The following is a 27,926-nucleotide window of genomic DNA, read 5'->3' as shown; positions in this document are numbered from 1 at the left end:
CGGAGTCGGGGCGCGCGGTCAGCGGCGATGTGGCCGCTGTTGCGAGGGTTGTCGTGGCGCTCCGCGCTGGCCCGCGCCGGTCGCGCCCCTCTCCAGGCCGGGCGCCGCGCGGACTCGTGCTATCCCGGTAGCGCCGGCGAGCTGCGGGGCGAACCGGACAGATTCGGGGGCGTCACGGTGCACCTGACGCAGCTCCACGCTCTGGGCCACCTGGACGCCGCCGCCTTCCAGAAGGCCTTACAGGGCAAGTGCGCCTGCGCCGAGCCTCCACCGAGACCGTGGCCCGGCTGCGTGTCCGGGAGGCGGGGGGAGGAGAGTGCTTGCACACTCAGCACCTCCGTCTCCCCCGAGACCTAGGCGTTGCGGTCTGGGAGGCCGTGGGTGACTTCGAGGTTGTGTAAACTCTGAGTGCACCTGAGTCCCGGATCCCCGAGGCTCAGCCCGGGTGATGCCTGCGAGATCCGAGTCTACCAGGGCGTCTTAGGTGGTGTTTGCTTGCTTGCTTGTGTGCCGGCCCTGGGGTTTGAACTCGGTATCTAGGTGCTGTGTCATCTACCACTTGAGCCACAGTTCCGCTTCCAACTTTTTGGTGGTTGTGATAGTCTCTTGGACTTTCCTGCCTAAGCTGGCTTCGAACCTGGATCCTCCAGTCTCAGCCTCTTGGGCTTGCTAGGTGTGAGCCACCTGCTTCCAGTTTAGATGTTTGTTAAGCACGTTATTCTTTACTGGCATTTACTGAGCCCTAGTTCTTCCTAGTACTTTGCTGACGGTAAAAGGATCTTGTATTCACTGAACCAGAAGGGGTCCGAGTGATCACACGAATAGGAACTGTAAGCTCGTGAAGTGGAGATTGCTGCTGGTTATAAAATGTTCCAGCTTTCTTTTGGTTGGAAACCGCTCCTGTAACTTTGCACTTTGAGCCCGGTACGACTGGAAGACCCTTCTTCCCTGGGAAAAGTGCACCATTTGGTGGAGGCAGAATCTGCTTTTCAAACTGCCTCTGAGAATCTTAGAATCGGAAGGCATAGTGCACAAACCCAGCCATGGGAGATAATCACACATAACTGGCAACTTCAAAATATCTTTATCTTACTGAGCAGTATGGCAAGTCAGCATCTCTCAGTATCAAAGACCTACTCAGTTCAATGTTTAACCATCACCCTTAAACCAAACTACTCCATTTGTAGAGTAGGTGCTAAGAAAGCCCACTTAGACTTAATATCACTTGCACATGGTACTTGCAAGAAACCAGATGGGTCAAGTACTATCCCATAAAACACTTTGGGTTTGGAGACACCCTTAGTGGTCAAGTCCCAAGTTTTGCCACATACTCTGCATAAACGGTCACTGGAAATATCCACTGCTTAGGTTGCTTCTGTGCGTGATACTTTCTTGGATCCATGTGATCAAAGATAACTTACATGAAGTTAATTTGTACATTTTGCTATAATTTGTACTTTTAAATAGAACATTCTGTGGCACTTAGTAAATGCCAAGCATTCTCTTTGAAACCCAGCAAATACTAATTCAGTTAATATTCAGAAACCAGGTGAGATAGATATATAGCTCCAAGAGCTAATTTATCTAGTTCTGTTGTGGTAAGGTCAAATTAAACTGGCCCTACATGTAGAAAAACTAAGAAGTAGTGCATTCCTTATAATCATATAGATAAGTAGTCTTTGAGTAATTAATAGAAAACACATTAGCAATGGTGTGAGAAAGATTTTTGTTAAAGGTCTGCTGTGTTAGATAAACTTAAAAGGATGAGTATAAGCTGTGGAGATGGAGGTAGGGAAGAAGAACTATTTGTTTCTTAGAGGAAAGGAACTAAAAGTGAGTGTAAGCCAGGCTATTGCTAAGTCCTGAAATCCTAGCTATTTGTGAGGTAGAGATGGGTGGGTGGCAGTGTGAGGCCTGCCTGGGCAATGGATCAGTGTTGTGACACACTCCTCTGTTTACCTAGCTACAAGAGAAGCACAATGGGTGGGCTCAGTGTCATCCCCAAGACACAGGAAAGAATCAGAGCCAAAAAATTGGTTAAACACCTGTAGAAAACTAAAGCTAGATCCCCATCTATCACCCTGCACCAGAATCAACTCCAAAGGGATCAAAGACCTCAATGTCAAAGCAGACACCCTGAAAACATTACAGGAAGGAATAGGAGAAACTCTAGGGCTCCTTGGCACAGGCCGAAATTTTCTTAATAAAGACCCAGAAACACAACAAATCAAAGAAAGGTTGGACAAATGGGATTGCATGAAATTGCAGAGCTTCTGCATGGCAAAGCTAGCAAGATAATAGAAAACCCACGGATTGGGAGAAGATCTTCACAAGTCATACAACAGACAAGGGTCTTATATCTAAAATATACTTAGAACTCAAAAAACTAAATTCCCCAACATCAAATTCTCAAACAACTGCCCGATAAGTAAGTGAGCTAAAAACTTAAATTTCTCTGAAGAGGAAATAAGAATGGCCAATAGACACATGAAGAATTGCTCAACTTCTCTAGCCATAAAAGAAATGCAAATCAAGACAACATTGAGATTCTAACTCAACCCAGTCAGGAAATCTAGTAACAACAGATGCTGGAGGGGATATGGCCAAAAGGGAACTTTATTGTTGGTGGGAGTGTAAACTTGTTCAACCAATTTGGAAAGCAGTATGGAGGTTCTTCAAAAGACTTCCACATAGAGCTCCCCTATGACCCAGCAATCCCACTTTTGGGCATTTACCCAAACAATCACAAAGAAGGCTATAGTAAAGCAATCAGTACAAGTATGTTTATTGCAGCATTATTTATTTTTTTATTTTTATTTTTTGGGTCCAGTCGTGGGGCCTGAACTCTGGGCCTGAGCGCTGTCCCTCAGCTCTTCAGCTCAAGGCTAGCGCTCTACCACTTGAGCCACAGCGCCACTTCGGGCTTTTTTTCTTTTTGCTTATATGGTACTGAGGAATGGAACCCAGGGCCTCAGGCATGCAAGGCAAGTACTCTACCACTGAGCCAACTTCCCAGCCCCTACAGCATTATTTATGATAGCTAAGATATGGAACCAACCCAGATGCCCCTCAGTAGATGAATGGATCAAGAAAATGTGGTATATATACACAATGGAATTCTATGCCTCCATCAGAAAGAATGACATTGCCCCATTTGTTAGGAAATGCAAAAACTAGGAAAAAATTATATTAAGTGAAGTAAGCCAGGCCCAAAGAAACATAGGTCCCATGGTTTCCCTTATTTGCAATATCTAGTGTAAGTCTAGGACAAGCAGAAAAAGTCAAAAGCTATGTACATATGACCATATAAGATGATACTAAGTGAAATGAACCCCAAGATAGAAACACAACTTGTTTATTTTTTTTTTGCTATTGTTTTTAACGTATCTAAAATGTACTATGTGATTTTTTTGTTTGTTTGTTTCTCTTGTATATTCTTCCCCTCGGTGTAACCCCTGTTTTCACTGTATTTGACTTTGGTGCCCTGAATCTTGTATATACATTTTTTTAATTTGGAAGGGAAAAAACAATGTTTAAATAGGGATACAGGTTGACCCATTGTAACAATGAGATGTACAAGACACTATGTTGAAAACGAACTTTACAACTTGGAGAGGGGGAGAATTGGGGAGGTGGGGAGGAAAAGGATAGTAGGGGAAAAACAAAGGAGGAGGTAACAAAGATTGATAGTGTTAGGTTTTTAAAAAGAGGTAGCCGAGTAAGAACAGCACCAGCACACACGTGGTATTCAGGTAAGGGGTAGGTTTATTCAGTAGACCTGCTGGGACCAGGCAAGGTTGGCACTCCACGTGGCTGGGAAAGAGAGAGGAAAGAGCTAGAGCAGAGAGAGAGCAGAGAGAGCTAGAAAAGAAGAGCAAGAGCAAGAGAGCTAGAAAAGAAGAGCAAGAGCTAGAAATGAACAGAGAGAAAGAGAGCGTCGTCTGGGCCTGGGCTAGGCCTTATCTAGGGTATGGGCGGGGAAAGGTGTGGCCACATCAAATTCAGATGTGACCTCAGTGGATGCAGATGTGACCTCTTCCAGGTGTCCCAGTTGCCTAGGTAACGCAGGTAATGGGTGGAGACTTTGCTGCGAGGAGGGTGGAGTGTGCTAGCCATCCAGGAGCGGACCTTACATTCCAGCCTTTTAATAATCATGAAATAGGGCAGGGATTCTCTCGGGCTACTTCCTGCTGACAAGGGGCGTCGACAATAGGGGTAAAAGGCTGGAATTTGGTCTCCTCCCAGAGAAGGCTGTGAGCAGCAGCTGTCCCTTGGTGTATTGAGTCCTTAGGTGAAGTCTGGAGAAGTCTCATGAGAATTTAGGGGCTGGAAAAAAAATACTAAACAGCAAATAAATGGCAAGAGGAAGGACTTGGGGCTGAAAATGTTGGTAGAAATGTCCCTAGCTACTTCTGACATCTAGCTACTAGGTAGAGAAGTCAGGTGACAAAGGCAAGAATATAAATTCCTGTTCAGTTAATAGGTAGACAGGTATAGACATTAGATGGGCAGGCTTCTTACTTCCACTGACCTCCCGGCTCTGGTTAATTTTGAAAGGGCAGGCACAAAGTAGCTGATGTGACATTATCTCCTCTTACTCTTCTCCATGTTCCCTTGTTCCCCAGACTGGCTGAGTCTAGGTGCTCATTGCTGGGATGGCTTGTCCCAGTTGGTATTCAAGATTTGAACTCAAGGCCTGGGCACTGTCCCAGAGCACTTCTGCTCAAGGCTAGCACTGAACCACTTTGAGTTATAGTACCACTTGCAGAGTTTAGCTGGGAGATGGAGTCTTAGGGATTTTTCAGCCTGGGCTGGCTTTGAACTGCAGTCTTTGCCTCAAAAGCCCTTTATTATTTCCAATTAAAGCAACAAGGAGATCAAGTAGAATAAGTAGAGCTTACCTGGTCCTTAACAAGAATTGCCAACAAATATTCTGAAATGACAAAACTCATTAGATGTGATGATAATTTTAGCACAAATATGCCCAGTATTTTAGAACCATGTAGTCAGTAGTAGAATATACAACACAAAACAAAAAAGGCAAAACTCAAAACCTAAAATTTCAACAACATTTAGACATCTTTGCTAACAAAGCATATCAGATGGTTGGGCCTCCGTTACCAGGGCCTGTGAAAAGAGCAACTTGTTAGCAAGGCACCTTAGAATAGATGGAGTAGTAAACTTAGTGGAAGGGTAAGGGTCAGATGGGGCCAAACCCTTAACCCACCACGTGGCCAAGATGGCGAATTTCTGAAAAAATGCAAAGAAAGCCTGAACAAATAGATCAAGCCTACATTGGCTAGCCTTTGAGAGGGAACCTAGAGGGCGATCCCTGGGACCCAGCCTGCGTTGCACTCTTCAGGGCACAAGCCAAAATGTAGAAAAGAGAAAGGGAGAGATAGGGAAAGTTGGTCATGAATGGCAGAGAGAGAGCAAAGAGAGCCCGAAAGTAAACAGACTTCTGATCATTTACCATTGATTGCAGTAGCAAAAACTGTACTTCTGAGAATGGCATAAAAATGAGGCTCTCTGGCTTTCCAGGGAGCGCAGGAGACATTTCAAAGGGGCTTCACGGCTCAGGCGTGATTCGTAGCACCCCATTAAATGAGTAGAGTCAGTCTGGTGAGTGAAGGAGAGCTGACCAGGCAGAAGCGGCGTCCCGACTTCCCCCAGAGCCCTCTAGAGAGAAATGGCCAAGCCCCGAAAGCCAAGCGTCCTCGGCTTCAGAGGTGACTGGCCTTTCAGCTAAAGGCCGTAGGAGCTCTCTGGCGTGGCGCCACGTCTGGACAGAGACTGAGCAACAGAGAGCCGTAGAGTAGTTTCACTCACCAGAGTAGAGAAGTGGTGTGGACGTGGATGTGAAGGCAGCAATGGTATCGATGCGCTGATTCCGCCGCAGACAGACAAGTTCGCAAAAGGCCGTCAGAACTGTGGGTATTCCTCAGAGCAAAAAGGGAAGAACAAAAAGAGAAAAAAGAGGAAAAAAAAATAAAGAAATCCTAGCTATCCTGACTTTAAGCCTTTATCCGAGTCATGGCACCATTTATGTTAGGTTTTTAAAAAGAGGTAATCGAGTAAGAACAGCACCAGCACACACGTGGTATTCAGGTAAGGGGTAGGTTTATTCAGTAGACCTGCTGGGACCAGGCAAGGTTGGCACTCCACGTGGCTGGGAAAGAGAGAGGAAAGAGCTAGAGCAGAGAGAGAGAGCAGAGAGAGCTAGAAAAGAAGAGCAAGAGCTAGAAAAATGAACAGAGAGAGAAAGAGAGAGTCTGGGCCTGGGCTAGCCCTTATCTAGGGTATGGGCGGGGAAAGGTGTGGCCACATCAAATTCAGATGTGACCTCAGTGGATGCAGATGTGACCTCTTCCAGGTGTCCCAGTTGCCTAGGTAACGCAGGTAATGGGTAGAGACTTTGCTGCGAGGAGGGTGGAGTCTGCTAGCCATCCAGGAGCAGACCTTACAGATAGGAAATGTACTCATTACCTTATTCATGTAACTGTAACCCCTCTGTACACTATTTTTACAATAAAAACATAAAATCTTATCTGCCAAATTAGTACAGAATTCTGATTAATACTGAAAAATTAAAAAAAAAAATCAGAGCCAGGCCTGAGGACCTACTGTGTACCACGTACTGTTTTTAGGAGGTATGGATATAAAGACCAGCATTGTATTAACTGTTCTAAGGCAGGAAAGTCTGTAAGACACTTAATTTGCAATTAACCACTAAGAAATCAGAAGTGGAGCTAGGGCTCAAGTGATATAAAGCACTAGCCTCCAGCAGAAAAAAGTCAGACAGGCATCCAGGCTCTGGGTTCATGCCTCAGTACCATTATTTAAAAAGAGAAAGAAAACTGTTCCCAAATCTAAGATGGCACTCTGGAAGGTATACCATCTTGAATGGAGGTTTAATTCTATTCATTTGATTGAAAATTTTTAACAGATTATATTTTTATCTTCTCCATTTTAGCTGCCATACAACAATGGCAATCAGAAGGTAGACTAGCAGTATGGCTGCACATTCCTATCCTCCAGAGCCGATTTATTGCCCCTGCTGCCACCCTGGGCTTCCGCTTCCACCATGCAGAATCAGATTCATCAACTCTGACCCTGTGGCTGAGAGAAGGGCCCAGCAGATTACCTGGCTATGCTACACATCAAGTTGGAGTCGCAGGTCAGTCCCAAACTCCAGATAAGCAGAACTAACACGGCTGGAAGTTCATCTAGGTTCATTCTTCCAGCTCAGCAGAACCATTAACTCATTAGTGAGCTGAATCTACTTCATAAGGGCCTTCTAGTCCAGAGTTTGCATAATACCTCAGCAGGGAGCAACACAAAGGAGAAGCAAGGTTAGAGTTTGCTTTCTAAAGGATATATTGAACTTGACACAAAAGAAAAAGTGGTATAAAGTAAGCACACCAGTATTTTTTTTTTGGTCTGGGGCTTGAACTCTGGGCCTTAGCGCTGTCACTTAGCTCTTCAACTCAAGGCAAGTGCACTACCACTTGAGCCACAGCACCACTTATGGTTTTCTGGTGGTTTATTGGAAATATCAGAGTTGCATGGCCTTTCCAGGCTGGCTTTGACCCATGATCCTCAGATCTCAGCCTCTTGAGTAGCTAGGATTAACAGGCATGATCCACTGGCACCTGGCAGGCACCAGTATTTGCTGAGTGAAGGGCTGCATCTTCAAGTGTAAGGCCAGCCTCCAAGGCAGTGCTCACTCTGTTGTGAGAGCCCAGGTGCCATAGGAGACCTGCTTACATTCCAGATTGACCAACAGGCCCAGATCTACCACTTCCGGCTGTGTGAACTCCGGAATTCATTTTGATAATCATGTGATGACTTTGACAGATACTTGATTAATGCACACTAAGCACTTAGCTCAGTCCCTGACTACTTACTAGTCACAATACACACTGAGCTGCTGTTCAGTCCCTGATCTTGTTATTGATTTACTTTCATGTTGTAACCACCACGGATCATTGTGCCTGAGCCAGACATGATTTGTCTGACTTGACCTCACATTGTTAGTGAATTCATTAAGAGAAAGTTCACATGATTGCAAATCATTAAAACTTGATTTCAGGTTTTCTTGACATTCTATGTTTTGAAAAAGCCAAATTTTATTATAGTTGCTGTACTGTAATAAAATCCTTCCATCAATGTTAATTACACCTTACTGGTTTTTTTTTTTTCCTGCTTTAAAATTCAAAGTCTGGATTTTTATTTCAGTATCATTCCAGTTGCTTTTTTTCTTAACTATGCTGGTCCTAGGCCTTGGACTCAGGACATGGGCACTGCCTCTGAGCTTTTTTGCTTAAGACCAGTGTTTTACCACTTGATCTACATCTCCACTTTGGTGTTTTGGTAGTTTATTGAAGATGTCTCTCACAGACTTTTCCTACCTGGACTAGCTTGGAACCGTGATCCTCAGATCTCACCTCTTGAGTATTTAGGATTACACTCGTGAGCTACCAGCACCTAGTCCAGTTGCTTTATCTTTGGTTTCAAATGCCTAAGACTATTTATCACTTTCTGAGAGTAACTCATCTGGTTTGTCCCCAGTCCACAAACATACCAGAATGTGAGCTCATATAGTAGGAAGTTAGGTTTACCACCACATCCCTACAAACTAGAAATGTGCCTGACATAAAATGAGTTCACTTAAAATACTAACGACACATATACATATGTACACACACAACTCAGTACTGAAAGAATGGATGAATATGTACAACTTATCTTTTCACACGTAAGTACATACATGTTTAAACCAGCTCATGTAAAGGAATCTTAACACAAATCATTAAAGTGTTTAGTATTTTTGACCCAGTATTTCCCAAAGGAAAATAATAAAAATGAGATGATAGAGAACACCTTATTTTTTGGTTATGAAAACTAGCAAACATAAAGTAAAATCCACTGTGTATATCGTAGATGAATAAATGAAAAACAGTGCACTAAAATCTAAAATATATATAAAGTCTTCCAAAGCAATCAATGTTATAAAACTATATATATGTTAAGGAAATTTACTTAGCTTCTGAGAGGACTTGGAAGTAAAAATTGAGAAATGATGGATTGTTGGAGAGCACATACTGGGTGCTTTGCAGTGACTCAAAGAACAAGGAGAACAAAGACATCAGTTCATTTATTCAGTACTTTTTGTGTTCCTTTGATAGTACTGGAGCTTGAACCTTGGGCCTCAGACTCTCATTTGGCATTTGCACACAAGGCTGGCAATCTAGTACTTGAGCTCCACCTCCAGTTCTGACTTTTTGCTGGTTAATTGGAGATAAATCTTGTGAATTTGACTGGTTTTGAACCACTGTCTTCAGATCTTTGCCTCTTGAGTAGCTAGGTTTAAAGGAGTGAGGTATTGATACCTAGCTATTTAATGCTTCTAAGTGTTGCTATGGTCTGAATGTTCAAGCTCCCCCCCACCAACCAAAAAATTCTTACTTTGAAATATAATCCCCAATATGGCAGTATTGAGAGCTAGTAAATAGATCAAAAGTGCTGAACCCTCATGAATGGAATTAGAGCCCTTACTAAAAGAGGCCCTAGGGCTGGGAAGGCGGCTCAGTGGTAGAGCGCTTGCCTTGCATGCCTGGCCCTGGGTTCAATTCCTCAGCACCACATAAGCAAAAAGAAAAAAGCCAGAAGTGGCACTGTGGCTCAAGTGGTAGAGCGCTAGCCTTGAGCTGAAGAGCTGAGAGACAGCGCCCAGGCCCAGAGTTCAGGCCCCACGACTGGACCCCCAAAATAAATAAATAAATAATAAAAGAGGCCCTAGGACAAGCCAGGTATCAGTAGCTCATGTCTGTAATCCAAGCCCCTCAGGAGACTGAGGGATCACAGTTCAAAGCCAACCAGGGGAGGAAAGTCTTTGAGACCCTTATCTCTACCAAAAAGTTGGAAGTAGAGTTGTGGCTCAAGTGATAGGGCTCTAGCCTTAAGCAAAAATCTCAAGGCCCGCAGCCAGGCCCTGCGTTCAAGCCCCAAGACTGACACCAAACAAAGCCCTAGGAGCCTTTGTTAGCCCCTTTCCAGCACCTGAGAACACCGATAGAAAGCCCTGTCTGCGGAAACAAGCCACTCCCAGACACCAGATATGCCCGCACTTTGCTCTTGGACTTGCCAACTTTTACATTTGTGAGAAGCAAAACTGTGTTGTTTTAAGGCCACATAGTTTATAGTATTTAGTTTAGAAACCTACGTGAACCACAAAAAGCACTGAAAATTGAACACTTAAGAAAGTGCTATAAAAGGATATAGAGTAATTTATTTGAGCACCATAAAGGCTAGGCAATATAAAATTAGTGCATGATTACTCTACAAGTTGGGGTATGCTGTAATTATTGTTATTTGGAGTTGTTTAAGAAAAGAAACAAACTGGATGTCTAAATAGCCACTGCCTTGCTGGAGACATAGGTCCTCGTAGCTGATTTGACCAAGGCCTTCAATCATGGACAGGATTTTGATAAACACAGGTATTTATAGGAGGCATCAGTTAAGTGAGATTAACAGTTTTTCAATTGTCTTCTATTTTTCTCCCAACAGGAGCTGTATTTGATGAAAATACTAGGAAAGTACTAGTCGTACAGGATCGAAATAAAGTAGGTTGTTTCTGCCTTATACATTGCTTTTCAAATGGTCTGTTCTTTCTAGAGTAAAAGAAAATATAGATATTTTGCTATGACTAAGGGATTTCAGAAAATTTTAAGTTCCTGTTTAATCAGCTATTGATCACTGACATACAAATGAAAAAGAATCTACAAACCTGAGGCTGTCTAGGAAATGTAATGTTGGTAGTGGTCACTATTTCTGGCTGTAGGGTAATTATAGATGTGTGTACTTCATTGGGAAAACAAGTGTCTCATCCACTATCCATTCAGTCATTCACGGGGTTCCTGCTCTGTTGAGTGATCTGAGAGTGCAAAAATAAATAAAACAATATCCCTGTTTTTCTGAAGCTCACTGTTATTTGAACAATCATAGAATAATAGTAACCATTAACTTTGCCTTAAAAACGCTAAAGAAGCCAGGTGCTAGTGTCTCACGCCTGTAATCCTACTTAGCAGGCTGAGATCTAGGATCCCAGTTCAAAGCCAGCCCAGGCAAGAAAGTCCATGACTCTTTTCAATTAACCACCAAAAAAATCAGAAGTAGAGCTTTTGCTCCAAGTGGTAGATCAAAAAAATTCAATCCCAGACCCTGAGTTCAAGTCCCATGACTGACTGGAAAAAAAAAAAAAGAACTCCTGAAGACTTTTCAAAAGAGATCACACTTAAAACTGAGTCTATACAACTAAGTAGAAACTTTCCAGGTTCAGGAAAAACCAAAAAAGACAGAAAAAAAAAAACTGAGAAAATGAGAACTGCATAAAGGCAGATAGTTCAGAACAAACCTGGCCTATGGTAGAAACAATGGTGAAAGGTTCATTGTGGTGAGGAGTGCGGGGAGAGCCAGGTTAAGACAGATGACAAATGCCTTCTATATCTGTGCAAGGAGTCTTGGCAGTTCTAAGCAACAAAGATTTTTTTTTTTTTCCAACAGGTAGAAAACTCATTTATTAACAGAGAGCAGCCCTTTTTAAAACCAAAAAGGGCGGGTGGCATGGCAAGGGAGGAAGAGGAACCAATCACTGTCAAGGTCACACCCTATCATGCACCTAAGCCTTCACGGGCTGATCGTAAGGCAAATTGGGCTCTGCCCACTCAACTCCCTCTCAGCGCCATCTTTGCTGCCCATGTGCTCTACAGATTCCCCCTTTTTTTTTGTTTTAATGGCAGACCGACCTCCCAGTTAGTTATCCTTTTCCCTCCTCTGTAAAGGTTGTTTTAACAGGATTACATTGATAAGGATAGCATTGGCTACGCAGGGGGTTCGAGGCAAGTCTGGGGGTCGAGATTCGCCAGACTAGGATAGGGAGGGTCCTTGTGCATGATCCAAGAGCCCATCCCAGTTACCTCACATCCCCACCTGGCACAGTAATAAACATCAGTCAGTAACAAAGATTTTTAAGAAGTATGATTAGAGACCAAAGATTTTCTTGCTCAGAAGTTATAAGTAAAAGTGAAAGAATACATCTTTTGGCTCAGGTTTGTTTGTTTATTTGTTGCTATTGGTTTTGGTGATTTCTGGTTGACTTGATAGGTTGGATGGTTTTTGTTGTGCTGGAAATCAAACCTAGGGCCTTGTCCATGGTAGGCAAGTATGTTGGAAATGGTCTAAAAATCGAGTAATTTTTGAAGTTTAAGGTAAGCCAAGATCTCTGACATGAAGCTTTTTATTGCTAACAAAAATGTATAGAATACCTGATGTAGTATTGTGCCTAGCTATCAGGAAGAGCTTTTGTTATTGTTGCTTGCTTGCTTTTGTGCTGGAACTGGGGCTTAAACTCAGGGCCTTGTTTTTTCACTTGGCTTTTTCAATAAACTCTGGTGTTCTACCACTTGAGCCACTGCTCCACTTTTGACTTTTTGCTGGTTAGTTGGAGATAAGAGTATCGTAGACAGCCTGGGCTGTCTTCAAACAGTGATCTTCAGATCTCAGCCTCCTGAGTAGCTAGGATTACAGGTGTGAGCTACCACCACCTGGCACTGTTAGTAAGTTTTATATTTGAATGGAGCCTGAGTAGATACATTAGGTAGGAAGGACTGGCGAACAGGACATATGACTGGATCATCATAATTGGACTTACTTATAAGACCCCCTGACAGCCTGTAAGGTGATCTTACACTTGACAAGGCGATCTTACACATGCTGACATGTCTTGATTATGAGGACAAATGATAAAGATCACATATAAGCAAATTAATGTAACAATATTAAAATTAATTTATCAACCATATATAAAATGAAAAGGAAGTTGATAGGAATAAAACTGACTAGTCAGACTGGCCAGATTTCTAATTTCTATGCCACTTTGGTTTTGGCAAGTCTTGAGTTTCAGAGTGTTCCTGTTTAAAATCTCAATACCTCTTTCTTCAGAGAAAGGATATAGGACCTGCCTACATTGCTGGTGAATTTTTTCTACTAGATTCATACCTAGTACTTGAAATACATGCAAATAGAAAGGACTTATATTGAAATAGGAAAGAGTGCTGAGCACAATTACCTTAAGCACTGTTTTAATGATTTGTTCTCTGACTTACACTAATCTTATGGCAATAGATGACAGAATGATATACAGAGTTTTTTATTTGTACAACAAAAAGCCAAGAAAGGTCTGTGCATTTTCTTGGTAAATACATAATAAGTAAGGATGTCTAATGACTAGAAACGTTGCAGTCTTAATAAACTACCCATCAAACTCAGAAGTAGACTTGCATACATAAATGCATATATTTTTCCAGTCTTAGATAAATCATGCAAGACAGTTTTCCCTTTGTGGACATGTTACTGAGTGTAAATTATGAAAATTTTATTGAATCTAGTTTATACAAGTTTTAATGGGGCTGGAGGTGTGGTATGCTTAGCATACTTGAGGCCATGGCTCAACTCCAGCACACAAAAATTTGAGCTTGGGGATTTAGATCAGCATCACAAAAAAAAATTAACTTTAATCTAATATGATACAATGTAATGTAAAAAAAAAGTTAGGTGCTGGTGGCTCATGCCTGTAATCCTAGCTACTCAGGAAGCTGAGAGATGAGGATCAAGGTTCAAAGCCAGCCCGGGCAGGAAAGTCCACGAGACTCTTATCTCAGGAGCAGTGCCCAAGCACTGAGTTCAAGCCCCAGGGACTTGCATAAACTAAGTAAAATAAAATGTACTTTTAAAAGTTACCATTAGAACAGTCAAATACATTTTTTAAATTGGTCATTGACATTTAGCTAAGTAGACTGTACACAGGAACCATTTGGTATTCAGAAGTATAAAGCTTTCTCTTTCCTAGGTGAATCCATAAAAGCTAAGTTTGATGTGTATAAAGAATTGTGTCAGCTAGGCACCAGTGGCTCACACCTGAAATCCTTAGCTACTAAGGAGGTTGAGCTCTGAGGATCATGGTTCAAAGCCAGCCTGGGCAGGGAAGTCTATGAGACTCTTCTCTCTAATAAACCACTCAGAAACTGGGAGTGGAGCTGTGGCTCAAGTGGTAGAGTGCTCGCCTTGAGCTGAAGAGCTGAGGCACAGTGCCCAGGCCCAGAATTCAAGCCCCATGACCAACCAAAAAAAAAAAGAAGTGTCAATAATTTGCCTCTTCATAAATGTATAACTACCCTAATAATTACCAAAACAATTAGAGATATAGTTCCAAATCAAGAAATACCAGAATTAACCATAGCTAAGATATGAAACCAACCCAGATGCTCCTCAGTAGATGAATGGATCAAGAAAATGTGGTATAAACACATACACACGCGTGCACGCGTGCATGTGTGTGTGTGTGTGTGTGTGTGTGTGTGTGTGTGTGGTGTGTGTGTGTATACAATGGAATTCTATGCCTCCATTTCTTAGGAAATGCAAAGACTTGGAAAAAATTATATTAAGTGAAGAAAGACAGGCCCAAAGAAACTTAAGTCCCATGGTTTTCCTTATTTGTAATAACTAGTATAAGTCTAGGACAAGCAGAAAAGGTCAAAAGCTATGTACATAGGACCATAAAAGATGATGCTAAGCAAAATGAACCCCAAGATAGGAACACAAGTGGTTTTATCTTTCTTGCTGTTGTTTTTAGTGTATTTATAATGTACCATGTGATTTTGTTTTTGTTTCTTTCGTATATTCTTCCCCCATGGTATAACCCCTATTTTCACTGTATTTGATTCTGGTGTATGTAAGTTTTTCTAATTTGGGGAGGGGAAGAGAAATAACAAAATGCTGAAATAAGGATACAGGTTGACCCATTGTAAATGAGATGTACAAGACACTATGTTTAAAATGAACTTTTCAATTTTGGTGTGTGTGTTGGTGGGGAGGAGGAGTTGGGGAGGTGGAGAGGGAAGGGATAGTAGGGGAAAAACAAAGGAGGAGGTAACAGTGCTGGATAGGAAATGTACTCATTACCTTACTCATGTAACTGTAACCCTTCTGTACAGTGTTTTTGTAATAAAAATATATACAGAAATATTTTTAAAAGATTTATAAACAGTTTAAGAAAAATGTAAGTTAAAATCAATTTATAATTACAAAAATGCCTACAGATTAGATTAGAGATGCTTAACCCTTTGGCATAATTAAAATCATGGTTTTATTCTTTTAAAAAAAAAAACAAACAACAGAGGGGCTGGGAAGGTGGCTCAGTGGTAGAATGGTTGCCTTGCATGCGTGAGGCCCTGGGTTTGATTCCTCAGCACCACATAGGCAAAAAAAAAGCTGGCAGTGGTGCTGTAGCCCAAGCGGTAGAGCACTGGCCTTGAGCTGAAGAGCTGAGGGACAGCGCCCAGGCCGAGTTCAGGCTCCACAACTGACAAAAATAAATAAATAAATACTAGAATTTAAAGTGGTTCAGTTATTTCACATTTCATTCAGTTTTTGATGTTATATATTAATAAACTCATTATTTTTGGAAATGGGCTTATAAAGTAGTGATTGAAGAAAGGCAGACTTGATCCTTTTCTTAAGCCTGTTTTAAGGCTTTTACTTTTTTGTTCAGGAAGTGTTTGCAGGGTTGTTTTGATTAGCATTCCCTTTATGGCCAGGGATGTGGAGCATTTCTTTAAGTGTATTGGCTATTTTATTTTACTTCTGAGAAGTCTCTATTTAGCTTCTCTGCCCCATGTATTGTGTCAGTGATTCTTTGGGGGCTTAGTTTCTTGAGCTCCTGTATATTCTAGATATTGGCCCTTGTCAGATGCATAGCTGGCAAAGATCTTCTATTCTGTAGGCTTTTTAGCTTAGTGACCTTCACGGTGCAGAAGCTTTTTAGTTTGATGTGGTCCCATTTGTCAGTTTTCTGTCCGTTTTCTGTATTTGCTATGCCCTTGGACAACTACTCAGAAAGTTCCTGCCTATGCCAGTGAGTTCTAATGCCCTCCTGTAGTAGTTTCAAGTTTTCTGGTCTTACCTTGAAGTCTTGGATCCATTGTGAATGGATATTAGTATGAAGTGACAGACCAGTTTTTAATGCAATGTCTCATCAGGCCTACTTCTTGGCTTCAAACTCCCATGTCTCCCCCAAAGTGTCCCCTAACTCATGCCCTATCACATACACCCACATACACTACCTCCCCCACACCACAGGATGGCATTTTCACTCTCAGCTCTGCACTCAGTCAGATAAGGAAACATCAGGAGTCCCTCCCATGAGCTATATCTCACAGGACTTCACTTTGAAGTCATCTTCTGCCATCCTGTCAGGAAAGCACACAGCCACCACTTATCCTCTAAGAGAACAGGTGTTGCTCTGCTGGTGCTGGCACCTGATACCTGCATCCTGGTGCTGATAGCTGCAACATGAAGCCTCAGGTGCAGAATGTTAGGCATGGCTGCCATTGCAGGGTGCAGTGAGGGGCCTGCAACCTCCGGAAGCCTGCACAATGCCCAAGCACCCCGGGAGAAGCTGCTCCCTTGCCCAAGCCTTGCAGTTTGTGGAGCCTACAACGGAGTCTGCTGGCTGTGGAGGAACTGGTGAGCAGAAACTAGCCTCTGATAGAAAGTAACAGCACTAACTCACTGGAAGGAAGCTCTCCAGCTCCACCAGGGACTGACCGACAGCCCTCAGCTATGCGCTGAAACCTCCAGGTGGTTCTGGTGTCAGCTTTTAGAACTGCTAAACAGTTTCATGAGCTTCCTGATTCGGCTGGTTTCCAAACCTGCCAGTGATTTGTGGTTTAAGACAACAAAGTGCGATTGCAGAGTCCCTCTGTGACCCTCTGGCTTCTGAGCAGTTGGGACAAGTTCTAGCTTCTGGGCAGTTGGTAGAAGCTAGACAGATTCCAAGTACATAAAACAGTGGTTTCTTTGTGGATTAAGTAGGAAAGGTACACTTAAGTAGGGCTTGGATTTTTAAGTTATAAACAGCAATCCATTTAGGAGAGGAAAACTAGTCAGGCATAGGTAGTGTTTTTAAAAAGTCAGGACAAATTGTATAATTTCTACATTTTGGTGTTATGTGTGATTTAAACATAACTGATAGCTATTAACTACAATTGACTATAAATTTATACACATTCAAAATAGTATTCATTACAGATAACTAATGAAGATAGTTTTTATACATTCTAGCCAGCTTTCTTCCTTTTTCTTTTTTCTTTTTTGGTCCATAAGGGGGCTTGAACTCTGGGCTTGGGTGCTCTCTTTCAGCTCAAGGCGAGCACTCAACCGCTTGAGCCACAGCGCTACTTCCGGTTTTCTAGTGGTTTATTGGAGATAAGAGTCTCACAGACTTTCCTTGCCCGGGCTGGCTTTGAACCATGATCCTCAGGTCTCAGCTTCCTGAGAAGGTAGGATTACAGGCGTGAGCCACCGGTGCCCGGCTTCTTCCTTTTTCTTAAGTACCTCATTTTCTCCAGGCACTAGTGCAAAGTGTTCTGCAGAATAAAATTTGGATACTTAGCACAGCCTCATGCACTCAGAGACCTAACTTTTGTGTTAAAATGTCCTTCAATGGGTGGACCTAGAACAAATCATGCTAAGTGAGGTAAGCCAAGGTCAAAGAAAAATAGCACATATTTTCTCATATGTGGAAGATCTAAAATACAAATGGACATGATAACCTATACGGGACACTAGGCATTCTCACACACACAGACTAAAGGAAGATACTCACAGAGTAGGAACACAAAGGTATAACTTCTCTTAACATTTAAAATACTATTTGTTAAGTACTGTTTATTGAATCAAACTTAAGGAAATGGAAAATTATGGGAGTTTTTGTTATTACTGGTGGTGGTGTTTTTGCTTTGTGTTTTTTCCTTCTAGGGGAGTATGGGGGGTGCAGAAAGGAAGGGAGGAAGGGTAAACAAATGCATTCATGCTATTCAGTGTGTGGAAAATGAACTATGCAACTTGTGGGCAGGGATGGGAGGTGGAAGTGGGGAGAAAGTAAAGGAATGACATTGTCCAAAAAATGAAATGTACTCATTACCTGACTTATGAAATGGTAGCCCCCCGGTACAACACATTAATAGAAACAAAAAATTATGGAAAATGTCCTTCACTCTTACTATGTTATATTTCAGATTGTCATCCCCTTCCATATGATTAATAAGTAACATACCGTGGCTTGACTTCAGAAATTGGACATTAACAGTCTAGCTGTTTACTGACTAAATATAACTGAGTTTGAGTTTCCTGTCATGCTCTGCTGTATGCCCTGTGTCAAGAACTAGGTATATATCAGCAAAGAAAGCAATCTTAATGCATTTGGAGCTACCTAGCAACTGGGGAGGCTGAGATTGGAACGATTGTGATTCGAAGCTAGCCTGGACAGGAAAAGCCCATGAGACTCTATCTCCAGTGAACTAGCAAAAAGCCAAAAGTGGAGATACCAGCCTTCAGTGAAAAAACTAAGGGACAGTGCACAGACCCTGAGTTCAAAACCCAGGACTGGCAAATTTGCCATAATATATATGAATTTCTGTGTACCTATGACCTAGAACTCAGTAAAGTTTTATTTCATGGCCTAACTGACCTGTGAGACACTCTATGGCTGCTTCTGTGTCATTGGTAACGATATTATAGCTAATCCAAATCCAGCAGCACCTTCTAGAAAGAACAGTTAGCATCAAAGACTAGACCATGAAAATAAAAGATAATCATGTTTCTGGCTTTTGAACAAGTAGGAGTAAAGAACAAGAAGGTCAAGTAAGATGAGACCCAAAGGAAGAGGCCATGCTACACTGCTGAGAGTCACCTTATCTACAGGAGCTGCTGAGAGTCACTGTGTTTTACAGAAGCTGCTGGTTAGCTGCACAGACCATGACCAGGGAAGGTCCTAAAGTGAAGCCTCTGCTTATAAGGCAGAAGAGGTCTGTGGAATTGGGAAGAGAGTGAAAAAAAGGGATTTAAAAAATCAGTCCAGGGGCTGGGAAGGTGGCTCAGTGGTAGAGCGCTTGCCTTGCATGCATGAAGCCCTGGATTCAATTTCTCAGCACCACATAAGCAAAAAGAAAAAAGCCGGAAGTGGTGCTGTGGCTCAAGTGGTAGAGCGCTAGCCTTGAGCTGAAGAGCTGAGGGACAGCGCCCAGGCCCAGAGTTCAGGCCCCACCTTCCCTAGAAACCCTAAAATAAATTTGAGTTTATCTTCAGGACAAGTTGTAAAAGAAACAGCACTATTAAAAATTGTTTTAACAGAGCATTTTCTCTGAAAAAAAAAATGTACCCTTAGTAGGTACCTCTGAATGCTTGCTTCTAGAGAAGGAGGTTTGCAGAGCTACAGATGAGACCATCCATCACCCCAAAGTCTTCTACTTTCCCCTGTGTACGCATAAACACGAATATCACATTTACAATGGGCAAGTATAATAAAATTACACCATTCCAAAATATAGAACCACTTCTTTAAAAATCATAACATTTCAATAGGTCATTAGGCTATATTAACCTTTTGTAGTACGTAAAAATAGATGCACGTAAGATAACCTCACCAAGTCAAAGTAGGGAGAGGTTGTATGTGTCAGCATAAACAAAGCAAGAGCCACAAGACTATCTGGCAAGATTTTTTGAGAGTGGAAAGTTCCTTTCATAAGATTAGGGGGAAAAGGATCATGGAATTTTACATAAACAGAGATGTTTTGTCTTTTTTATTTAGTAGGAAAGGAAAAGATGGAAAACATAATAAACCAGAAGCCTAAAATTTAAAAATCTACCCTTAGTAATGTTTTGCCTTATGAACTAATAAATTAGATAGACAATGGCAAATCACTGGTTTAGTAATAAAACCCTTGCTACTTAGAGGAGTCTATATGAATTCACATGCAACAAATAGATACAAAAATGTTCAACATTAAAATAAAAAAATTCACGAGCCCTGGAGGATCACAATTTTAACATACAATTCTGGTTGGACTAACAAAGGATTCCAGTTAGGTCTGAGGAAAAGGAAGAAAGGTAGACAAAAAAGCAAATAGTTACAGATTAGTGAAAAAATGAAAAGATGCCAGTTAACTTTTTTTTTTTTTTGACTGGGCCTGGGGCTTGAACTCAGTGCCTGGGTTCTGTCACTAAGCCTCTTTGTGTTTAAGGTTAACACTCTACCACTTCACAGCACCACTTCGGCTTTTTCTGAGTAGTTTATTAGGAAGTAGTTTGGTAGTTTGTAACATTTACTAGCGCCACTTAGGTTTAGCTATGTCTGTGAGACATGGACTTTCCTGCCCAGGCTGGCTTCAAAACAGGATCTTCAGATTTCATCTTTCTGAGTAGCTAGAATTACAGGATGAGCCACCAGCACCCTGTTAACTTTTTTCTTTTCAAAATAATTAAAAAAAATTAAACGATGGTTAAAATCCAACTGCTGGATTTTTTTATTTATTTTTTTTTTTCCGGTCGTGGGGGCTGAACTCTGGGCCTGGGCGCTGTCCCTCAGCTCTTCAGCTCAAGGCTAGCGCTCTACCACTTGAGCCACAGCGCCACTTTCAGCCTTTTCTGCTTATGTGGTGCTGAGGAATTGAACCCAGGGCCTCATGCATGCAAGGCAAGCACTCTACCACTGAGCCACCTTCCCAGCCCCAACTGCTGGATTTTTAACCAAGTTTGTCACAGACTAGGTATGTGAGCACAGACAAGTTGTTAATACACACACACACACACACACACACACACACACACACACACACACACACACACACACACACACACACACACACACACACACACACACACACACACACCATTTTATTACCTTGAAAATCAGGAACTGCAGTTGACTCTTATTGGACCACTGAAGTTTAATGTACACAAGTCTTAGAAAAACATTGAGCTGTGCTGGAACAAGGTAAACATCTAATATGTTGCTGTTTTGGTATAATTGTTAGCCTTGATAATGGTAATATTTCTTAATATAAAGGAAAAAGGTCAAGATGCATTTTACTTATAACCTGATTTGTTGAACTGAAACTTCTTTGTATAACTAGGAGGGACAAAGGGAAAAAGAGGGAGAAAAGGAGGGGGGAGGGAGGGGGAAGGAAGGAAGGAAGGAAGGAAGGAAAGGAAAGGAAAGGAAGGAATCAATCTAAAATATTAATCAGGTTTTCAAGCCACATAACTCCTGCCTCTCTCCCACTTAGAATTGAGGTTCAGGCTCTTGGGGGGAAGAAGAAAATTTTAAATTAGCTAAACCTAATGGGCGCTAGTAAATGTTACAAACTACCAAACTACTTCCTAGCCTAAGAATATATTTAATATTTCCTTATTAAAGTGTTAATTTTTGAAGTAGTCAAAATCAAATTTGTATGAGTTTTTTTAATATTCCACCTATTTTCCACTTTGTAATAAATCTATGCTTCCAAATATGCTCATCCATCAGTTTCCAATAATTTTAATCAGCTCTACGTTAAGGTCTTAAAAGCTTTTACTGTTTTCAGAAAGTATCTGTCCTAACATTTTTTGGTGAAGAGGTTACAAGTGGAATTCATGATGGTAATATCCAATATCCCCGAAATCTCTATAAAACGTATTTCTAACTATTTCAAACTGGAACCTCAAAATTGAAGATGAGACAGTTTTGTACATTAGTTAACAAAGCATAATATACAAATTAATGTCAAGCCTGAACAGACATGGAGAGTAGAAAGCCTAAATTCTATACCCAATTGTCATCAGTCTGTGCAAACTCTGGGATCCACACCCCAAGTCTCCAAGCTTGTATGGCTGGAAGTGATGCATGCTTTAAGAATCACTCATTCAGGAACTGTGTGGGCCAAGGCTAGAGTGAAAGGTCCACATTTGTTTTATGAATGAAGAATGTAAAATGTACTGGCTAAAGACAAAATGCCCTTCTTTGTTATAATTTCTGTCATTCTTTAGTTTTTAATCATGGTTTTGGCTAGACATAGCAGAATTCTGAAAGAATATGCTCATGTTAGTCATAGAACATTCCATGCCATCTTATAATTCTGTTTTCTGTGTGTGTATGTGTGAGCGCATGCGCGCATGTGCCTGCACGCACACAACTGCTGTTCCTGAAGCTTGAACTCAAGGCCTGGGCACAGTCCCTGAGCTTTTTTCTTTGTTTTTGCTCAAGACTAACACTCTGTCACTTGAGCCACAGCTCCACTTCTGGCTTTCTTTTTTTTTTTTTGGTAGCTAATTGGAGATAAGAATCTCCCAAGAAGTGATGCTGTGGCTCAGGTGGTAGCTCACTTTGAGCTGAAGAACTGAGGTACAGCGCCCAGGCCCAGAGTTCAAGCCCCATGACCGACCAAAAAAAAAAAATCAAATTAATAAAATGTACTTAAAAAAAAAAATCTCTCAGACTTTCCTGACATGACTGATTTCAAACCACAATCCTCAAATCAGCCTCCTCAGTAGCTAAGATTACAAGCATGAGCCATCTGTGCCCAGTTTTTATAATTTTTTTATCTATTTCTGTTTACCACTAATCCAAATTTAATCGATTTCTGTTTATCACTGATCAAAAGATCTTTTAACCTGCTTTGCCCCGCAAGATGAGAAAAAAATAGTAGACAAAAAAATGTATAATAATTTTATTCACACTATTCATGAAAAGCAATTACATTTTACATAAAATCATGAACACAATAAAAATGTTAATAGTAATACCTCTGATTAGAAATACAATACAGTAAAATATGTGTGAAAATTAAGAATAGCATACATTAGTGATTAAATTTATTCCATACTTTTTACTCATTTATAGCAGCATCTGTAAGATTCTATTTGTTCATAGTTAACTAGCAGCATTTTTTTAAAAATTACACAAATGCAGTAGATATTTCCTGCCAAAGTTTCATTAATACAAATTTGATCACCTTACCCAAGTAACAACACTTCTATTTCCCGAAGAGAAAGGTGGGAAAGTTTTCATCTGTTACCAGCTTCTTCAATGGAAGTAAGGAAGAAAGCTGGGGAACAAATTATAATTAACAAAGAATAATTTTTATGTTTTGTGCAGATATGGAGACTTGAACTCAGGGTCTGGGCACTGTCACTCAGCTTTTTCACTCAAGGCTGGTGCTCTCTGCCACTTGAACCACAGCTCCATTTCTGGCTTTTTGATGGTTAATTCAAGATAACCCCAGGCTTTCCTGCCTCAATTGACTTCAACCCATGATCCTCAGATCTCAGCCTCCTCAGTAATTAGTAATTAAGGCATGAGCAACCAGTGCCCAGCTTCAAACAAATTATTTTTGTCAGAGACTTTTTCAGACTATTGGTCGGATGTTTTTGCTCACTGCCAATGCTGAGCCATGACTCCAACCCCTTAATCACCTCAGCCAATAAGGGTGGCTTGTAGAATATGGGAGTGGGCATGTGTGTATGCATGAAAAAAACTGTAAACCTTATTTTCTAACTTTTTACACTGCAGTTAAAAAACACATGGAAGTTTCCAGGAGGCCTCTCAGAGCCGGGAGAGGATATTGGTATGTATCTCCTATTTTTAATAAATAAACATGAAAATACTGAGAAAATTATGTGCTTATTTTCTTGTATTATAGCTAAGAATTTAAACTTTTTAATTTGTTCAAACCAACTCAGAAAGTTTCAGACAGATTATTTCAAGGGCCAATATAAAATTAACAAAATTTCTATTATAACTTGTTTCATTACTGTAAGTAATACCATTGAAACATAATACCTATCCCTCCCTTTAGGAGTAGACCCTTAGGGGTACAACTGCTTCTAGACTCATCTGTAAGAAGCAGAAAAGCTTTGAATATTCATCATTAAGCTTATTTTGAATATGACTAAAGCTGTTGGAATTCCCCTACAGAGAAATTTATGATAAAGCTAATTATAGTCACAGTGATTCAGTTCTTTATGAAAACTTTATTTTGGATATGAAGAAAACCAATGCATAGTTGAGAAATAGTCTACTAACTTACTGAACTTGTATTTAAGACCGTGAAATGAGATATAAGCTAAATATTCTTTATGTCACTGGATTTGCACAAACAAAAAATAGAATTTTCTTTAAACCACTGTATCAAATTCAGTGTCATCCTAATCCAATCGTTAGTAGATACCAATATTATTTCTTTTACCAGGATTTGTGCCAGTACCAGGGCTTGAACTCAGGGCCTCCTGCTCTTGCTATACTTTTTGCTCCCAGCTGGCACTACCTCTCCAGCCACACCTCCAGTCTGAAGGGGGTTTTTCTGTCTGGTTAGTTAGAGATAGCAGTTAGGTAGCTGAACTTTTCTGCCTGGACTGACTTCAAACTGTGATCCTCAGTCATCAGCCTCCTGAGCAGCTAGGATTATAGGTGTGAGCCACCACCAGTGCCCAGCTTAGCATCTTTAATGTTTACATCCTGAATTCTCTTCAGCCAACAATATCACAGCAGTCTCCTAAATCTGTTTTACTGAAAATTGTGTATGTTCTTGAACTCTTATTTTTAAAATATTATAGATATGCACATTATATAGCCAACTCCTAACAATTTGAATAAATTGATTACATAAACACACATATATGTTTGATTACACATAAATAAATACACGCATGTATATAACACAAATGTTGGGTTCAGGTACGTACTGACCCTTTGTGTACATTCTGGTAGATACTCTGCAAACTATATAGTATTTTCTTTTTTTTTTTTTTTGATGAATGGTGATGAACAACTGTGATCCCAATCACAGCACTCAGGAGGCTGAATCTGGACAATCATGAGTTTAAGGCCAGACTGGGCTATCATGACTTTGTCTCAAATAAAAAAGAAAAGATGCCAGAGCTCCAAGTAAGAGCCTGTGAACTCATTTAACTTGTATTCTTGGTCTAGGAGGCTTGGGTAGCGTCTCCATCCAAACTGTATCTTCATGAATGAGCAGATTGGTTTTTTTGCACTTATCTGGATCGTCTGAATTTACTATACATTTAGATATAAATGAAGATAAAACATTTCCAAGCCAATGGAAGTGGAGGTTTAACCTCCAGCATCTTTCTTTAAGCCCAGCTAATTTTAAAATGCACTCCTTTTCTGAAATATTTGTGCTTCTCAAAACATCCCACCTATCCAGAAATCATATCTATTTTCCTCAATCCAGACAAATTTAAGAAAACAAGCAGCAACTGGCATCACCCTACTTCCTCCTCCACCATACTTCCTAGATGGAGTGTAAGTATAAGCTTGCCTTAGAGTTCATAAAACCCTGACAGCAGCTAGAAATTATGGAAAAATTAGGGCATTTCTGTTTAATAATACAGTACAAAATAATATATTTTGTGGTAGAACTGAACTTGTGCTTGCTAGGCAGTGCCCCATGGCTAAGCCAGCCCGTTCCTCATTGGTGATTTTTGAGCTAAGGTCTTGCTTGTCACTCAGGTATGCTGCAGTCCACCTGACTTAGGCTTCCCAGCCCTGATGTGTTGCAGGCACACTCCATTGCAGACTTTTTTTTTCTGCTGGGGTTAGTCTGGAACCTCAATCCTCCCCATATCAGCCTTCCAGGGAGCTAGGAATGCAAGTGTGAACCAGCGGCACACAACACATTAGGTATTAATGCTGAAGCCACACCATCCAATATTTGTGTAGTTTATGTTATTCAAACCCTGTACTCAGGAAAGCATGTAATATACTTGGGGAATACTACATCTGTAGACAGTTAAATATTCATACTGGGTTTTTATTAAGTCCCAGTAAGTAAGTAGTTAACTAGGAAAATTGGTTGCTTAGAATCTTCAACAATACTATGTAAATGAAATAGCTATTACCCAAGGTGCTTTTTAGAAGAGGGTCATGTATAAAACAATACAACTTGAGTATAAAAGTATCTCTGTAAGCTTTAATAGACAAATTGCCTTCCTAATGAGTTTCACTGCACTGAAGAAAATAATCTCTGCAGACGCCATATTCTGCAAAGTTTTTCCTATTTCACACTAATCCTAGTATTAAATATTACAAATAGCAAATATAAATTTCATTATTGTCCTATAGTTAAACTAATGACATATTTAAACATATGTCTCTTGGTGTTTGTTTTGGTGCCAATCCTAGGGTTTGAATTTAGGGGCTTGAGCCCTGCCCCTGAGCTTTTTAGCTCAAACCTTGAGCCACAGCTCCACTTCTGGTTTTTGTTTTGGTGCTTAATTGGAGATAACAGTCTCACAGACTTTGCTACCTGGGCTAGATTTGAACTGTGATCCTCAGATCACAGTCTTCTGATTAGATAGGATTACACAGCTAAGCCACTGGTACCCAGCAAAAACAACAAAACCTCTTTTAAGTTCTTCATACTTACAATAAATGTTACTTCAGTTTAGGTTACAGTCTGTTAAAATAAAGGCATAAGAGAGTGACTCACTTTATATTGATTTAAAAAAATCGAAATTCATGTTGAAATCCTTGAAGAGATTTGTTTTGTAGTGGAAAGGGCTTCTACCACAACTCTTGTCAGCATTTTCTATTTTAAATCTAGTCACTGCTGTCTGATTCAAGTTAAGCTGATCAAAAGTACCAGACAGTGCCAATTTCCAGTCACCTTCCTTGGTGACTGCAGGGCCACTAGCCCATTCTGTGCATCCATGATGTACAGCCTGCCAGGGTTCATGAGCTAATGCCAACTTCTGGTTAGTGGTACAGAGGGCTGATCAGGATCCAAATGGTTACTTTTCAGAGCATTTAAGGAGCAAAAATACACATTTGAATAAGCATAGGGAGACTATATAACTTTTAAGAGTCACAATAATATAGTTAATAACAAACATGTAGACCAGAATACAATTATTTTTCTAAGTATTCTCTTAATCTAGATTTCTTCCTTTATGCTTTCATTTTTGCCAACTCCCTTTTCTTTGGTGCTTGGGATTATGGCTATTCAGGGACAAGGTAATAATGAAGAAATATGTCTGAACATTATCTATAGCTTTGCAAGTGCATTTTAAGCCCTCGCAACCTGTTTTTACCTTTTTGGGAAATAGAACAAGAAGAGATTAAAAAGATGTGACCCCCAAGATGCACAAGTGACTATACCTCCAAGGAGCAAAGAAATGGTCAGTATTTGAAAAGTGTCTTAAATGTAGATCATTTAAAAAAAAACAACAACAACCCAAAACCTCTGTATTCAGGATGTCCAGAATGCAACAAGTTTGTATTGGTTTTGAATTTTTAGATTTTCACTGAAGATCTTTGATGAAGTCTCTAAAAATGTGATCCTTATTATCTGTTCATCTCTCTGGTGTGTAGGGGACACAGCAATCCGAGAAGTGTTTGAAGAGACAGGGATAAAATCAGAATTCAGGTCCCTCCTGAGTATTCGACAGCAGCACAGGAGTCCAGGAGCATTTGGGAAATCAGATATGTATATCATCTGCCGCCTTAACCCAAACTCATTCACCATAGACTTTTGCCATCATGAATGCCTGAGGTGCGAGTGGATGGATCTCAATGCCCTTGCAAAGACTGAAAATACCACTCTCATCACCCGCAGAGTTGCGAGACTTCTGCTCTATGGATACAGAGAAGGGTTTGACAAGATTGATTTCACCATGGAAGAACTGCCGGCAGTGTACACGGGCCTGTTTTATAAACTCTATCACAAACACCTGCCAGACAATTACAAAACTATGACAGGAATAGATTAAATTCACATTTACACGTTCTCAATATGTTTAACCCAGTCACCCAGATTAATGCCAAACATAGGAGATTTGGGATGGATTAAAGGCCTGATGCTAAATTTTCTTAATGTAGTTGATGTCTATGATAAGAATTTGTAAACACACATTTTAAAATCCTCTTTTAAAATAAAGCAAATAATATGAAAAACATTATAGCTATAGCTAATCCTCACTGGTTGCCAGCAGAATTTTCTTTACAGAAATGGTAAGGGCAATGGTTAACTATT

At 40.7% G+C, this 27,926-nt stretch overlaps 1 protein-coding gene across 3 annotated transcripts; it reads left to right on the top strand.

Moving 5' to 3' along the window:
- The first annotated feature begins 14 nt into the window (after nucleotides 1-14).
- Nudt6 (nudix hydrolase 6) lies at nucleotides 15-27,821 on the top strand. Of its 3 annotated transcripts, XM_042693008.1 has the most exons (5): nucleotides 15-244; nucleotides 6,974-7,177; nucleotides 10,570-10,625; nucleotides 23,447-23,501; nucleotides 27,266-27,821. In XM_042693008.1, the coding sequence occupies exons 1-5, from the start codon at nucleotides 28-30 to the stop codon at nucleotides 27,661-27,663; spliced, it is 930 nt and encodes a 309-aa protein (XP_042548942.1). In that variant the 5' UTR covers nucleotides 15-27; the 3' UTR covers nucleotides 27,664-27,821. The 3 variants fall into 3 exon arrangements, with proteins under 3 accessions (XP_042548942.1, XP_042548943.1, XP_042548945.1); XM_042693009.1 differs by lacking the exon at nucleotides 6,974-7,177; XM_042693011.1 differs by lacking the exons at nucleotides 15-244; nucleotides 10,570-10,625 and having other exon boundaries at nucleotides 7,057-7,177.
- Nucleotides 27,822-27,926: the final 105 nt, after the last annotated feature.

The sequence above is a fragment of the Dipodomys spectabilis genome, unplaced genomic scaffold, assembly GCF_019054845.1.
Source record: "Dipodomys spectabilis isolate Male_0828 unplaced genomic scaffold, ASM1905484v1 ptg000162l, whole genome shotgun sequence".
NCBI lineage: Eukaryota > Metazoa > Chordata > Mammalia > Rodentia > Heteromyidae > Dipodomys > Dipodomys spectabilis.
The sequence above is the reverse complement of the archived record's forward strand: the minus strand, read 5'-3'. Positions and strand labels throughout refer to the sequence as shown.